General features: G+C 33.8%; 1 protein-coding gene and 1 long non-coding RNA gene across 3 annotated transcripts; both read right to left on the bottom strand.

Annotated features, from left to right (window-relative positions):
• Positions 1-3465: 3465 nt before the first annotated feature.
• LOC109162761 lies at positions 3466-5290 on the bottom strand. Of its 2 annotated transcripts, XM_019311442.1 has the most exons (7): positions 5206-5290; positions 4494-4662; positions 4203-4349; positions 4096-4126; positions 3974-4016; positions 3784-3871; positions 3466-3690 (listed from the first exon to the last, which is right to left on the bottom strand). In XM_019311442.1, exons 2-7 carry the CDS (start codon positions 4587-4589, stop codon positions 3655-3657), a joined length of 441 nt encoding a protein of 146 aa, XP_019166987.1. In that variant the 5' UTR covers positions 4590-4662; positions 5206-5290; the 3' UTR covers positions 3466-3654. The 2 variants fall into 2 exon arrangements, 1 of the variants encoding a protein (XP_019166987.1); XR_002051148.1 differs by lacking the exons at positions 3466-3690; positions 4096-4126; positions 4494-4662; positions 5206-5290 and having other exon boundaries at positions 3825-3871; positions 4203-4252.
• Positions 5291-14091: 8801 nt separating this feature from the next.
• LOC109162626 lies at positions 14092-15942 on the bottom strand. Its single transcript, XR_002051127.1, has 3 exons — positions 15592-15942; positions 15340-15494; positions 14092-14924 (listed from the first exon to the last, which is right to left on the bottom strand). It is a non-coding gene; the product is annotated as an uncharacterized LOC109162626 (long non-coding RNA).
• Positions 15943-16050: the final 108 nt, after the last annotated feature.

The raw sequence follows: 16050 nt of genomic DNA, 5'->3' as shown, positions 1-16050 counted from the left end.
CAATACAAAGTGCAAACTAAATGAGAAATGTAAATTAAATTTGTACATCTTTAGTAGTTCTACAAGTGTCAGCCCTGTAACACTCATCCATAAAAAAGCAGATCTTTCTTTATCCAGTTGAAGCTAAGTAATATATATGCTTATCCTTGTCTGATGCGCAAGAAAGATAAATGATGATGAATTGTTTTCCCACATCAGAAATACACAAACCAAGAAAGCTAAGAATGCTATAAATACATAAGACATAACAACATAAAACATACTTACCTGGACGGGGTCAATGGCTGATCAAGAAGAGCCATGGCCTAGACTAGTGACTTTCATTGCACTTTCAGAGGGGTGCTAGTCTAAGGTCTCCTTAAATGGGAGAGCCTATGTCATAATTTGTGGAAGAGGGGATTTGCGTTCGCGCAGTCCCTACCAAGTTTTAGTTGAAAGTTATTTAATCTTTATTATATTCAATTATAATAACATAAATAATGTAATTTTAATATATGAAAAATGAGAGTCCTTTTATTTATGGTTCACACGTCTATCTTTTTATTAATGGAAAAGGCAAATGGAATTTATACTTTTCGGATACATAGTTACTACTTCAAATACCACACTCCAAATACCTTTGGAACTATAACTTCTTCCTCTTACACAACCCCAATATATTGTTTAATAGACAATTGTAGAGGAATGATCGTCCAAACGGATAAGACAATACTAGAGACCATATTCGTTACAAACTTTCATTAACTTTGGTCCAACATATGTTAATAAAAAAATAATAATAAATGAGCTATGTAATTAACAAGATATACGGCTGCTAAATTTACAATCTCTGGCCTCCTTTGGTATATTGATAAAAAATTAAACACTCCCCCTTTCTGGTGTTCACTCAAATCATATACTTCCCCTAGCTAGGCATCATGCAATTAAGACAGAAGATAACAAAAATTTATCTATCAATTAACCATCAAAACTAAACACTGAAGCCAATTTATGAGCGAAGAATTTAAGAATTGAATTGAATAAAGCTGAACAAAACATCATAAAAACTTGTACTCAAACTTTGTGGGGTCTGCGCGAACACAAGTCCCCTCTGCCACAAATTATGACATAGGTTCTCCCAATTAGAGAGACCTTAGACTAGCACCCCTCCAAAGGTGCAATGGAGCTCACTAGCCTAGGCCATGGCTCTTCTTGATCACCCATTGACCCTGTCCAGGTAAGTATGTGTAAAGCTGTTCCAACTTATCTATTTGTAATACTTTCCTATCTTTCTTGTTTTATGAACTTCCAATGTGGGACAACAACGGAGCCCTAAATCATCCATGTAACGCCAACAAACAACCATCAGTTTTAGCCCAAATCCATAGATGGACAGAGAATACGTACGCAAAAGAATGAAAAGAAATTGAAGTTGGATTTGTAACACCAATCTTGAATCAAACAACTCTCTTCATTCAATTCACTGGAATCTCTCTCTCCCTCTTTCTCCATTCCTCTATTGCCAAATTCTGCAATCTGCAACCCTCAACCTAAAATCCTAATAGTAGTAATCTGATCTGAACAGTCCAATAGCACAAGCATTATTATATTGGCGGTAGTAGTTGGTATAGACAAATCAAATCCGATTAGAGCTAACATGGGGTGTGGTTTTAAGTAAAGGTGAAGGGTTCGATCCTTGACTTTGGATATAAAACAGTCTTAAATCTCCAGGTCAGCTGTCTACCACTGTGTCCAACAGTAGAAACCTTAATTATACCCAAAAAAAAAAATTCAATTAGAACTACCTACTCACTAATGTACATTATTTATGTATTAAAAGTACATTAATTGAATACTAAAGAAAAAAAAAATAACTTTCAACTAGAGCTTGGTAGGGGCTGCGCGAACGCAAACCCCCTCTTCCACAAATTATGACGTAGGCTCTCCTATTCAAGGAGACCTTAGACTAGCAACCCTCCGATAGTGCAATGAAAGTCACTAGTCTAGGCCATGACTCTTCTTGATCAGCCATTGACCTCGTCCAGGTAAGTATGTTTTATGTTGTTATGTCTTATGTATTTATAGCAGTCTTAGCTTTGTTGTGTTGTGTATTTCCGATGTGGGAAGCCAACAATTCATCATCATTTATCTTTCTTACGCATCAGACAAGGATGAACATACATATTACTTAGCTTAAACTGGATAAAGAAAAGATCTGTTTTTTTATGGATGAGTGTTACAGCACTGACACTTGTAGAACTACTAAAGATTAACAAATTTACATTTCTCATTGAGTTTGCACTTTGTATTGAGTTTATAAGAATTTTTTTAACACGGATATATAACACGCATGAAATGGAAACGGCAATTTACGGTCCACACAGCTGTGTGAACCACGGTCCAAAATATCATCGTGAATATTATGAGTAAAAATAATGTAGATTATGTATTAGAATAATGTACATTATGATTTACACTAATCTACATTACGTGTTAGAATAATATACATTATGTGTTAAAATAATGTACATTACGTGTTAGAATAATGAAACATCTAGGGTAATATAATGTATATTATGTTTTAAAATAATGTACATTATGTTTTAAAATAATGTACATTATGCTTTAGAATTATTACATTATGTTTTAGAATAATGTACATTATGAGTTATAGAAATATATATTGCAGTTGGACGCGCGAAAAATAAAATTAAGCAAAATAACATCGTTTTTGGACCTTGATTCACACAGCTATGTGGACCATGGCCCACACAATAACTATTGCAAATTAGATACATTTTATTATATTTCATGCACTAAAAATATTTTCGATATCGCATTTACTGCAAGCATTTAAATTACAAAATTTATTATTTTAGCATACACTTCCTTTTTGAATTTAGAAGTGTTATAAATTTGAAAAAGTTTGAAAAGTCTATTGACCCCGACCCCTTTCTATACTTCCATGCAATTTAAGAGTGAAGCTAGAAATTAGCACAATATGCCTATGAAATTATGCTCGTTTAAAAATAACCATCTAATCACTGCTGGAAATCTCGCGTTTTCCGTCCAACATTCGTTGGACGGAAAACGCGATATATTGGTCGGAAACGAGGTTTCCGTCCAACATACCGACCAAATTGAACGTTCGGAAAAACGCTTGTCGGAAATTTCGTCCAACTCCACTTTTTGGTCGGAATTTCCGTCCAACATATAAAAATGGACAGAAATTCCGCACCATTCTTAAAACGTGGGAATTTTCGTCCAACTACATGTGTTGGTCGGAAATTCCGTCCAACTACGTGCGTTGGACGGAAAACTCACATATTATATTTTGTTATTTTCCTTCCAACTGTTGGTAGGAAAGTTATAAATTATATGGAAAGTTTTTATTATTTTTACATTACCATAATTTTATTTATACATATTGTTAATAAATTATGTCATCAACGTAACAAACTAATGAACACACTAAATTTCAAATTAAAAATATATTTAAACATCAAAAATATTTACAACAAAAATAATCATGTTCATAGTACTTCCAACAATAGACTATAAATACCATATAACAAAAATATATACTACTTAAGTATGCTCGATGCACCCAATAAGCCATCAAATCCGGCACTTCTTCTATGGATGTGATCAATGCATCATCCACAGCCTTCTACTTCAATGACTTTGATCAAGTGTAGATGATGGGTATACCTGCAAATGCAACTAATATAAGATGATGGCTTTGATCAAATAAACATTTTTCTCATGCATTTCTAAAGTGATTTCTAGCAAAAATGACCTTACTTTCTTGATGGTATAGATAAATGTAAGTTCTGCAAAATGTTCTTGCAGCTGCAAATGATCCAGCAGCAACAAAATCATCATAAGCAACCTGAGATAAAACATTTCATCAATTATACTTGAAATGCACCAACATCCATCAAAAGCACCCATACATGTTAGGGATATTCATGTTCTGACCAAAACCAATCACCTTTCAGACTGTATAACTCCAGCAGCTTGAGGTGCAGTCATGCCTACATAAACATTATGATTAGACACTTATGTTTAACAAAATTGTAAACCATCCGCACTGCAGGATAAATGCAAGTTTACCAAAACTGTCTCCCCCTAACATTATTGTTTCCTGTAAGATACAAGGACAATTATGTTAATATGGTGAACTTACAAAATTTATAGTAATGCATAGTTATTCACATCACCTTCTCGCCAGGAGTGAAGTATGTTCTCAAACCCAGTAGGACATATGTTGTCCTAATAAGATTTCCAAGGCCACTTTCATTAACACCAAGTGATTTTAAATATTCCATCCTTCCATCTAGAGCCAGTTCAGCTAGCTCTGATTCAACCTGCATCAAGAAGCTCCCAGGTTCAGTTGCAACACCATGGTGCCAGTACATAGCATTCCAAATATGCATTGTCAGAAAATAATTTGCTATCTATACCAATTATAAATGCATCATAGATTCATAATAATTTGTTCCTATCTATACCATTAATTTTAGATTCATAGTGATGACCAAGAGCCAGCATCCTCCTCTTAAGCTCCCTTCATAACAGGGCCTCCAGCTGCTCCTCTCATTCTGCATGGTGCTACAGATCAGACTATGGAAGGTTCCAACATCTCTGTCATCACCCCTTCATTTGCAGCACCAGTCAAACCTGCATAAAATATTGTTACTTTACAATTTTCCTTCCTCATTTTTCCTCTCATCACACTCTTACCGCCCTACTCCCTCTCAGATTTTCAAAGCTCAAGGGCACCCCTTCAATGCTTGCAATCGAATACTATATGCTGATAATCATTATGTTAACAATCTCCACAAACACAAAAACTAGAAACAACATTCACAATAACTTAGTAATTTTACAAACATATACATGTATGGTAGCTAGCTGACACCATTAGTTCTACTACTCAAAAACACTGTAAAAATTATATCATTTACACACTTATATAACAATTAACAAGCTAGCTACAACCTTTTTACCCTTGTGAAATTAGGGAAATTAGGGCAAAAACAGAATTAGGAAAATTAGGGCAAAAATGATTTCAAAACTCAAAACTTAGGGCAAACAATTGAACAAATTAAGATTTATGAAAAGGGGCCAAATGCCAAGGGGGTGCGACTGCCGGGCACCGAACGGCGATCGGTGACCAGTGAAAATTAGAGAATGTGAGATTGTGAGAAACGAACTACGGACCTAAGGCCTGAAGGTGAAGACAGACAGACAACGGTTGAAGATGGAGTTGGACAGCTGGCGAACAGGCGACGCCGCAACAGCCGACGGTTGAAGGCTTGAAGCTTGAAGATGAAGCAGGTGAATCCGCGACTGGTTTCTGGTGGCGAGGCAGAGGATAGAGCAGAGGTGAAATGGGTTCTCAAATCACGATAGAGAGGGCGCCTAAAAATAAAATTTTGGTGGGAATAAAATTTTAGTGAAATATTTTTCAGATATCATTAGTGAGAGTTAGAACATCTTTGGTACTAATAGTGAGGGTATATTTTTAAAACAAGTACAAAATTAAATTTTTGTCATTAAATCATAAATTTTTAGCGAGAGTAAATTTTAACCCTCACAAAAACTATGTAAATAATACATTTAGTGAGGGGTTTTTCAACCCGTCGCTAATTTTTTGTCACTAAAAATTGTTTTTCTTGTAGTGACGGCGGTGGCTGGGAGATGTGGCGTCGCAAGGGAGCCAGAGGAGGGAACAACGAAGCAGATCGGAAGGGTAGGCGGTGGAGACGGCGTTGGCAGCTGCAGATCGACGGCGCACTGTTCCGAGCGACGAAGCTGTTGTGGGGTGGCGACTGTGGCGTCGGCGGCGGTGGTTGCGTGAGGAGGGGTGTGCGACGGAGGGTGCGTGGATGCGGTGAAGGAGGGTTTAGCATATTAGATCTGATTTGGGGTCTGGGATATAAAAATAATTGTTTTTAAAATATTTGGGGTGGGTTGATCGAGATTGGCGCAGAGGAGGAAAGAAAGAACAACTTGATAAATTTGTTTAAGTGTGCTCCAATGGAGAACGGGGCGAAGGAGGATGCGATGGCGAAGGAGGGGGCGGCAGAGACAACCGGCGATGATGGATGCGATTGGTTGGAGAGAAGACCTAATTTTGCTTTGGGACTATTGCGTAATAGAGAAGGTGGGAAGCGGGAATATTTTAATTTCCTAAATATTTGGTGGGAATGAATTAGGTTTTATTTTGAGATGATTTTTCAGATATCAATTGTGGGAATGAATATTAAATTTCCGTCCAATACTACGTTGGACGGATATTAAAATACCTACTATTTTAATTTCTACCTATCAGTCAATTCGACTTTACCAACCAACACTATAGGTTGGTCAGAATTTCCGTCCAACGCGCGAGTGTTGGACGGAATTTCCGTTCAACACTTGCGCGTTGGACGGAAATTCCGACCAACTTTCCGTCCACCCATCTTTAGTAACAGAAAGTTGAAATCTTTAGTAAAATACCGACCAATTTATGGTTGGACGGAAATGTTGGACGGAAAACGCAAGATTTCCAGCAGTGAATTTATGAAACATTTAAAAAAAAAACAAAAAAAAATTAAATAAAGACATTATGTATGTATTATGTTGTCACTTGCAACTCCTGCAAGCATGATGTACGTTTCTCCAATATTATTTTTGAGATTTGTGATTATGGTTGGTGAAATGCAAAATTACTTGATTGCTAATAATTTCATTTTGCAAGCAAGTTTGTAACGTTGATAATTCTTTCTTCATTTGCATTGCTTAAAGTAATTAATGTTTTTCTTTTATGAATTTTCTTTGTTTCAATTCATTATATTCTTCCAAAAGGTTGAACCCCAACCCGGCCCGACAAAACATTTGGGAGATGTAAATCATGGTGACTCAACTGAATATGGACCATAGAGGCTAGACCGGTGCTCACTGCACACAAGGAGCCCCCCTCACTTTGAGAGGTTGCTCCCACACTGCCACTGGTGAGACTCGATCCCTGGTCATCCTTCCAAAATTTCACCTCTATGACCAGTTGAGCTACCCATGCGGGCTCAATTCATTATATTGCAAGCTATCAAGGGGATCACTCTTCTAATGGATTACATGATTTAGGAATTGGAACTAATAACTCTATTTTTGTAGGCCATATACCTTATAGACTTGCTTTACTAGATAGAGTTTTTAGAGATTTTGTTAGGAGTAAGATTTTGGTGATGTTAGCTCGTGTAAGTTAAAAAATTTGACTCCCTAAATTATAATCTTTCATTGTAGATAGGATTATTTGTAAAAAATTCGACTCCCTAAATTATAATCTTTCATTGTAGATAGGATTATTTGTAAATGTCAAAATAAGACTTAGATGTATTATCGAGCAATTCTTTTAGCAGATCTTATTTGGAAGATCATGGTTCAACAGATTATTGCTCATTAGAACCTACCATCGAAAGATGCTATCTAGCAGACTGCTTAGGGGGATTCCCACATATCTTGCTAATAAGTTTGACAGATCTTTTCATCAAACACAATTCGCAGATCCTAGCTTTATTATGAGCTATCAATGGGCGGTATACCATTATCATTCATGAGTTAAGCTCTATTAGTAGATGTTCTAACATCTGATAGCACTAGGTATTTGAACCATCGATGTTAAGAGTTTTTGTGTATTCTGTTATGAGTATATGTGTATTGTATATTATGTATTATGTTAGATTATGTGTATTCAGTTAGGAGTTTATGTGTATTCTGTTAAGAGTTTATGTGTATCATGTATTATGTTAGATTATGTGTATTTTGTTATGAGTTTATGTGTATTATGTTAGATTATGTACATTCTATTGAGTTTATGTGTTTTTTGTTATGAGTTTATGTACATTCGAAATAGAGATTGATTTCTTTTAAAAAAAAAAAAAACATAGTCAAAACGACATCATTTTGGCCAGAGCACATAATGCATTATGCACCCTAATGCACAATATAATTTGCCTCTAATTTATGTAGGTAATAATTACAGACAAATAAAATTTAAACTAAAGCTTGATAGGGGTTGCGCGAACGCAAACCCCCTCTTCCACAAATTATGACGTAGGCTCTCCCATTCAAGGAGACCTTAGACTAGCACCCCTCCAAGAGTGCAATGAAAGTCACTAGTCTAGGCCATGAATCTTCTTGATCAGCCATTGACCCCGTCCAGGTAAGTATGTTTTGGTGTAGTTATGTCTTGTGTATTTATAGCATTCTTAACTTTTTTGTTTTGTGTATTTCCGATGTGGGATGACAACGATTCATCATCATTTATCTTTCTTACGCATCAGACAAGGATGAAGATATATATTACTTAGCTTCAACTGGATAAAGAAAGATCTGCTTTATTATGGATGAGTGTTACAGGGCTGACACTTGCAGAACTACTGAAGATTTACAAATTTATACTCCGTATCTCATATAGTTTGCACCTTGTATTGAGTTTATAAGAATTTTATTGAAGACAGATATATAACACGCATGAAATAGAAACAATACAGTATTGTGTTCTTTGAAATCAGAGTTGAATCATATTAGGGTGAGGAGTAACCGGGCCGGTCCTATGAATTTCAAATCACAATTGAATCCTATTGCATCTTTTTTAAATATATGTAGGTGTTAGGATCTGGTGTTTACAACAACTTTTTTTTAGTTTTTACAAGGAGTGAACATATATTACTTGTATTGACATCTGCCAATCGTATTACTGTCGAAAGATCTTGAATCTGCTGTCCTGAGGGATCTGTCATACCCTGGCTAAGATGGTTCAAATACCAAGTGCTATCCTTTCAAAAAAAAAAAAATACCAAGTGCTATCAGAGATAGAATATTTATTGATAGAGCTTAACTCATGAATGATAATGGTCTGGTGTTGATAGCTCAAAGATAGGATCTATTCATTTAGTCTAAAGAAGAGATCGTTAGACTTAATAGCAAGCACTAGTACAAAACTAGTCATTCGCGAACCTCGTACATTTTTGTCGAAAGTTGAGAATTTGTGATCCTTTATCCGGAAATGGGTCACAAATTCAAATTAGTTTTTAAAAAATAAATAGGTTTCCGTGCATAGATACTAGAGGTGGCCACGAATCGGTTCAAAGTCAAACCAACCCTGAATCGGGCGGAAAAGAAAGTGGGCAGCCTAAGCTTCACTGGGCTTGGGTCGGGCTTAGCCTAAACCAAAACCAACTTGTAAAGAGTTTGTTCAGGTCCTTTAAAAAAGAAAAAAAAAAAAAACCTCGGGAGCCGGCATAGAACCAGCCCAGGTTCCTAACCGACCAAAGAACGTTCCAAGCCCGAGCAGTGGCGGAGCCAGAAAGTCGGGGTTGGGGGAGCCAAGTTTATAGAGGAAAATTATCATCTTAATTGATATTAGTACCAACCACACAATATTATTATATATATACTATATATATGATTGTGCCAATTATTATTGATAATTATTTTTAATTATACTATGTGCAATAATATATGAAATATATAATTATATGAGTACGATCGTTAAGATTCTCAAACATTACTTTTGAAATATATAATTATATGAGTAGGGGGTGACTCCGCCCCTAAGCCCGAGCAGACGCATGCTCCATGCACCACGCAGCCATAGTAGCAAAGCATGGCAGCTTTGTTGGCAAAGAATAAAAATAATTTTGGCCAGCTACTAAAATCAGGCAACTAGCCTTAGCCTGGAACGCGCAATGGCCAAATTAATTTGACCGTTGCACATTGCAACTAGCCTTTGCCAGAGGCTAAGCTAGGCTTGGCCAATTTTATTATTATTATTTTTTTTATTCTTATCTACAGTATAAATACTATTTATCCAATTCATTTTTATCAACAAAAAATTCTCAATCTAACATTATCTTACTCTTACTCACATCAATTCTCTATACATCCTCTTACTCTTTATAATTTTTATTACTCTTATTTATATTTATATTTCATTCTTTGATTTCTTTCAACTTCTCAAATTTCAATTTATATATTTTTAATTTCTTATAATTATATATTAGTCTTATATTTTAATTCTTATACTCATAATTTCATACGGCTTATAATGATTGATAGCATTAATTGTTTGATGATACTTGATCCATAAACGCTCGTATGGAAATAGAAGGAACATGTATAAATTGCCTTGAGTATGTATGTCAAAGTGTAGAATGTGTATGAAAAAATTCTAAATAGAGGAAAATATTTAGCTTTTATTCCTCATTGGGAAAATGGTCAAATAGGCCCTCAAACTATTGCTCAAAAGTCAATTAGGCCCTCCAATTATTTTAAGAAGCAATTACACCTCTGAACAATGTATTTTGATGCAATGAAGTCTAAATCCATATAAATAACCTGCTATCTCAGGTCATTGCAAATCCGGCGACACTCCGTCATATTTTTCGGCAAAAAAATGACCGGCGAACGGTCGCCGGTCACGAAGACCCCTCCCAGAGAAGACCACCACAACTGGGGAAAGCAACCCAAATCTGGGTTGCCTTCTCCGGTTGAGAAGGCCACCACTGTGGTGGCCTTCTCGACCCCCAGATTTGGGTTGCTTTCTCCGGCTGTGGTGGTCTTCTCCGGGAGGGGTCTCCGTGACCGGCGACCGTTCGCCGGTCATTTTTTTGTCCGAGTGTCGACGGATTTGCAATGACCTGGGATAGCAAGTTATTTACCTGTATTTGGACTTCATTGCATCAAAATACATTGTTCAGGGGTGTAATTGCTTCTTAAAATAGTTAGAGGGCCTAATTGACTTTTGAGCAATAGTTTGAGGGCCTATTTGACCCTTTTCCCTTCCTCATTTGATAGAGTATTGTAGCACATTGTAGAAGAGAAGAGAGGTGGTCTTAAGAGCCTCTTAAGTGTAGTAGAGTAGAAGTGAAGAAGGAGACCCTCTACTAAAGGGTTAGGGCCCATTATATAGGAGCCTGATCCGTACCCGATATTGAATATATATACAAAATACGTAGGGCGGTATATCTGAAGTATATTCTCTATCAATGGCAATTCCATCAAAAGGCTAGCTAATTGATTTTTCTAATGTAAAAGAAGATTCATAAGAAATTAATCAACGTCAATTTTTTCTACACAAGAATTAATAGGTGATGTCAATCTTCCTCCTATTACTCCAACGGATGTGGGAGGAAACCAACATCATGCGTTTGGCAACACTTTGAAAAACACCCGTTTAAGGATCCTTCAATCGATATTTAGTACATTGTAACATATGTGCAAATATGAAGAGTCAAAAACCATTTTCTTGGCAATCCGAAACTAATGGCACCAGAACTCTAATCTTAGTCAGCACTTGAATTCTTGTTATAATATGAGGAATGATGAAGGACAACTCGAGAGAAGATACACACAAATCTCTAAGTATGCTACCCCCAACGGAGGTATTTTTACTTATTCACGATAATCAATGATTGAAGAATTTGGTAGATTTATAATTGGTGATTTATTATATTTTAACACATCCGAAAGTACTCATTTTGAAAGATTCGTTAAAAAAACTTTGCAACCACATTATAAAAAAGTACCAAGAAATACTTTAAAACGTGCTATCTATAAAAGTTTTCATATATCAAAAGTTATGTTAGTTAATTATTTTACAAATTTTAATGGTCGTGTTGCTTTAGCTAGTGATACTTGGACAACTCCTCAAGGTGAATCATATATTTGTGTTACTTGTAATTGGATAGATAATAATTGAATAATCCAAAAAAGAATTATTGGTTTCGAATTAATGGAAGAATCTCATACTACTTTTAATTTTAAAAGAAAGAATAATAAATGTTTTGGATGAGTTTGGTATAAAAAATAAAGTTATTTCAATTTCTTTGGATAATGCTTTTTTTAATACTAGATCTATAAAATTTTTACTTGAAAATTTAGATTTACATGTATGGTCAATTATTGCATATTAGATCTATCTTGTGCTAATGTTTTAAATTTATGTGTTCAAGAAGGACTATATAGTTTGAGTGATTTAGTTGAACCAATTAGAAAATGTGTTAAATGACTTTTTTTTTTTGAATGCGTGTTAAATGACTTTTTTTTTTTTTTTTTTGAAAATGCGTGTTAAATGACTTAAATACAATAAAAATTAAATAAAAAAAGTGAACTTAAAACATTGTGCGCACAACATGATTTAAAAAAGAAAAACATTTTAATTTACATACACCTCCTCGGTAGAATTCAATATATAATTGTTATGTGAAACTGCTCCATATCATGAGGTAATAACTATTTTGTATAATAGTAATCAAACTAGTGATGCTTGTGTAATTACAACTCAACATTGGAAAGTAGCTAGTAATGTTTGTACAATTCTTCAATCATTTAATAGTGCTACAAAATCATTTTATTTAATTTATGAACCTAACGTTCATTTAGTTGTAACTGAATGCATTACAATTGATAGTAATCTTATTTCTTAAAGATCTTATTTTGTCAGGTTTAGTTCAAAATATCATAAATAAATTTGTATTATATTTTAGTGATATTTTTTATATTTATAGTTTACCTGATATTCTTGATCCAAATGTGGGTATAAATAGATTAAATGATTTATTAATTTATAATAACGTTTTGCATTTTCTAACTATGTTCAAAAGTATATATATTGATGACTGTTCTTATTTGTTAAAAAATTTATATGAAGAATATTCTTCTATTTATGCATCATAATTTCTTGACCATGTTGTTGTCCACATGTAAAAGTAAGTGGCATAATCCTATTGTTTCAACAATATTAAAAAAGTCAAAGAGTTATGGTATTGGTAATTCTTCTGAAATAGATGCATATTTGTTTTCTAGTTCTGAAATAAATAATGATTTTCATATATTAACATTTTAGAAAGAAAACGAAATAACATTTTCTATTTTATCAAAAACTGCAAAGGATATTTTTGCATGTCCTACTTCAATAGTTACATTCGAGTTTGCTTTTAGTGCCGACAAGAGAGTATTAGATGATAAAAGATCAAGTTTAGCACATGATTCCATTAAAATTTGTAATCATGAAGAAAGATTGGGACGTTGTGCTAATCCTTCTTCATGAATCATGATACAAATTTTGATGGAATCAAGTGCCAAACTTGATCTTTTATCATCTATTACTCTCTTGCCGACACTAAAAGCAGACTCGAATATAATTGTTGAAGCATGACATGCAAAAATATCCTTTGCAATTTTTGACAAAATAGAAAATTTTGTTTCATTTCCTTTTTAAAATGTTAATATATAAAAATCATCATTTATTTCAAAACTACAAGACAAACATTTATCTATTTCAAAAGAATTACCACTATCACAATCCTTTGATTTTTTTTTTAATATTGTTGAAACAATAAAATTATGACACTTGCTCTTACGGACAACAATATGATCAAGAAATTGTGGTGCATAAATAGAAAATATTCTTCATATAAATTTTTTAACAAATAAAAACCATCACCCATATATACTTTTGAACACGTTGAACATAGTTTGAAAAATGCAAAGCATTATAATGAAATAATAAATCATTTAATCTATTTATAGTTCTATACCCACATTTGCATCAAAAATAGCAGTTAAACTATAAATATAAAGAATATCACTAAAATATAATACAAATTTATCTATGATATTTTAAAATAAACTAGGTAAACTAAGATTTTCAAAAAAAATAAGTAAAAAAAAAAAAAAAAAAAAAAAAACTAACAATTGTAATGCATTCAATTACAACTAAATGAACGTTAAGTTCATAAACTAAAGAAAATGATTTTGTAGCACTATCAAATGATTGAAGAATGGAATAAATATTACTAGCTACTTCTCAATATTGAGTTGTAATTACACAAGCATCACTAGTTTAATTACTATTATATAAAATAGTTACGTATTACATTATGATAAATTTCACAAAATTAACATTTTATATATTGAATTCCACCGAGTATGTCTATTTAAATTAAAATGTCTTTCTTTTTTAAATCATGTTATGCACACAATATTTTAAATTCATTTTTTTTTTAAATTTTATTGTATCTAAGCCATTTAACATTCAACTAAATCACTCAAACTATATAGTCCTTCTTGAACGCATAAATTTAAAACATTAGCACAACATCTAATATGCAATAATTGACCATTAACATGTAAAGGTAAAGTTTCAAGTAAAAAATATATAAATCTAGTATTGGAAGAAGCATTATCTAAAGAATTTGTAAAAACTTTATTTCTTAATTCAAACCCATCCAAATCATTTATTACTCGTTCTTTTAAATTAAAAGCAGTATGAGATTCTTCTATTAATTCGAAACCAATAATTCTCTTTTGGAGTATCCAATTATTATCTATCCAATGACAAGTAACACAAATATATAGCTCACCTTGAGGAGGTCTAAATATCACTAGTTAAAGTGACACGACCATTAAAATTTGCAACATAATTAACTAACATAACTTTTGACATATAAAAACTTTTATAGATAGGACGTTTTAAAGTATTTCTTGGTACTTTTTTATAGTGTGGTTGTAAAGATTTTTCAACAAATCTTTCAAAACAAGTACTTTCGGATCGACTAAAAGGTAATTTATCATCAATTATAAATCTATTAAATTCTTCAATCATTAATTCTTATGAATAAGTAAAAATACCCCCGTCGGGGGTAGCATACATACAAATTTGTGTTTGTCTTCTCTCGAGTTGTCCTTCATCGTTTCCTCATATTGTGACAAGAATTCAAGTGCCGACTAATCAGAGTTCTGGTGTCACTAGTTCGGGATTGTCAAGAAAATGGTTTTTGACTCCTATTCATATTTGCACATATTTTGCAATGTACTAAACATCGATGGGAGGAGCCTTCAACGGGTGTTTATTTAAAGTGTTACTAAACTCATGATGTTTATCTTTCGTCCCCCTATATGTTGGAGAAATAGAAGAAAGATTAGCATCACCTAATTAATTCATGAGTAGAAAAAATTGACGTTGATCAATTTCTTATGAATCTTTTTCTACATTAGAAAAATTAATTACCTCTTGCCGGAATTACTACTATAAGCCATATGAAATTAGGAAAATAAGAATTAAAAATATAAGACTAATATAGTATTATAAGGACTTTAAAAATACAAATTGAAATTAAAAAATTTAAAGTAATGAAATTTCAGAGGTTGAAAGAAATCAAAGAATGAAATATAAATAAGAGTAATAAAATTTATAAAGAGTAAAAAGGATGTATAGAAAATTGTTTTGAGTAAGAAAGAGTGTTGGATTGAGAATTTTTGTTAATTAAAATGAATTGGGTAAATAGGAAAACATTACAGATTTCATACCCCAACGTCGTCCGGTGGGCTACTGGAGGAGGGAAAACCAGACGTATGGCATCTTCGTCAAAAACGGCAGCTAGCGCCCACAACCGGATTCCGGCGACGGCGAAGATCGCGTGTCGACGATAACGACTGGGCTCACTGGAAATCTACAATCAACACTGGTGAAACCTTTTGTCATTTATGGGAGAGGAAAAAAAAAAACTTAAAAAGCATTTTTGTACTCAGAAGAGAAATGGCAGAGGGATTTGGAGATACGATTGGTGGATTCCGGAAACGTAGCAGCTTCGTCGTCCCTGAGCTGGCTCCAGAAGAACGGCGAACTAATCGATCGCAGATGGGAATATCGGCTGGCTGGGAGTCGGCGCCGGCTTCGCACACACATGACGCTGTCGTCTTCCGCGCCGTCGCCACCGCTGTCGTCTTCTCCTTCGACTGGTAGATCTGAAAGAGATAAGGGAGCTAGAGAGAAGAAAGACCAGAGGGTAAAGAAAGCTCAAATCTTGAGGGAAGAAAGCAGATCTGGAGAGGCGGAGAAATTAAGAAATTAATTGCATGAAAAGAAGAGTTGAAATAAAGTTCTTTCTTTTTTAAATTTAATACTTTCCAGCGACCCATTCTTCGACACAGGGTCAGAAAGTATTCACATTTTTTTATATGGAAAATAGTCAAATAAGCTTGTAAATTTTATCTAAAAAGTTAATTAGTTTTCTCGAC

The sequence above is a fragment of the Ipomoea nil genome, unplaced genomic scaffold (assembly GCF_001879475.1).
Source record: "Ipomoea nil cultivar Tokyo-kokei standard unplaced genomic scaffold, Asagao_1.1 scaffold2957, whole genome shotgun sequence".
Taxonomy (NCBI): domain Eukaryota; kingdom Viridiplantae; phylum Streptophyta; class Magnoliopsida; order Solanales; family Convolvulaceae; genus Ipomoea; species Ipomoea nil.
This window is presented reverse-complemented; position numbering and strand designations above follow the sequence as displayed.

Excerpts from the sequence above, each read along its gene's own strand:
- LOC109162761 (XM_019311442.1), bottom strand. The coding sequence starts at position 4,589 with ATGCAGAATGAGAGGAGCAGCTGGAGGCCCTGTTATGAAGGGAGCTTA. Across the intron at positions 4,127-4,202 it reads ACTTCACTCCTGGCGAGAAG|GAAACAATAATGTTAGGGGG; the intron begins GTGATGTGAATA and ends TGTATCTTACAG. Across the intron at positions 3,872-3,973 it reads GGAGTTATACAGTCTGAAAG|GTTGCTTATGATGATTTTGT; the intron begins GTGATTGGTTTT and ends GTTTTATCTCAG.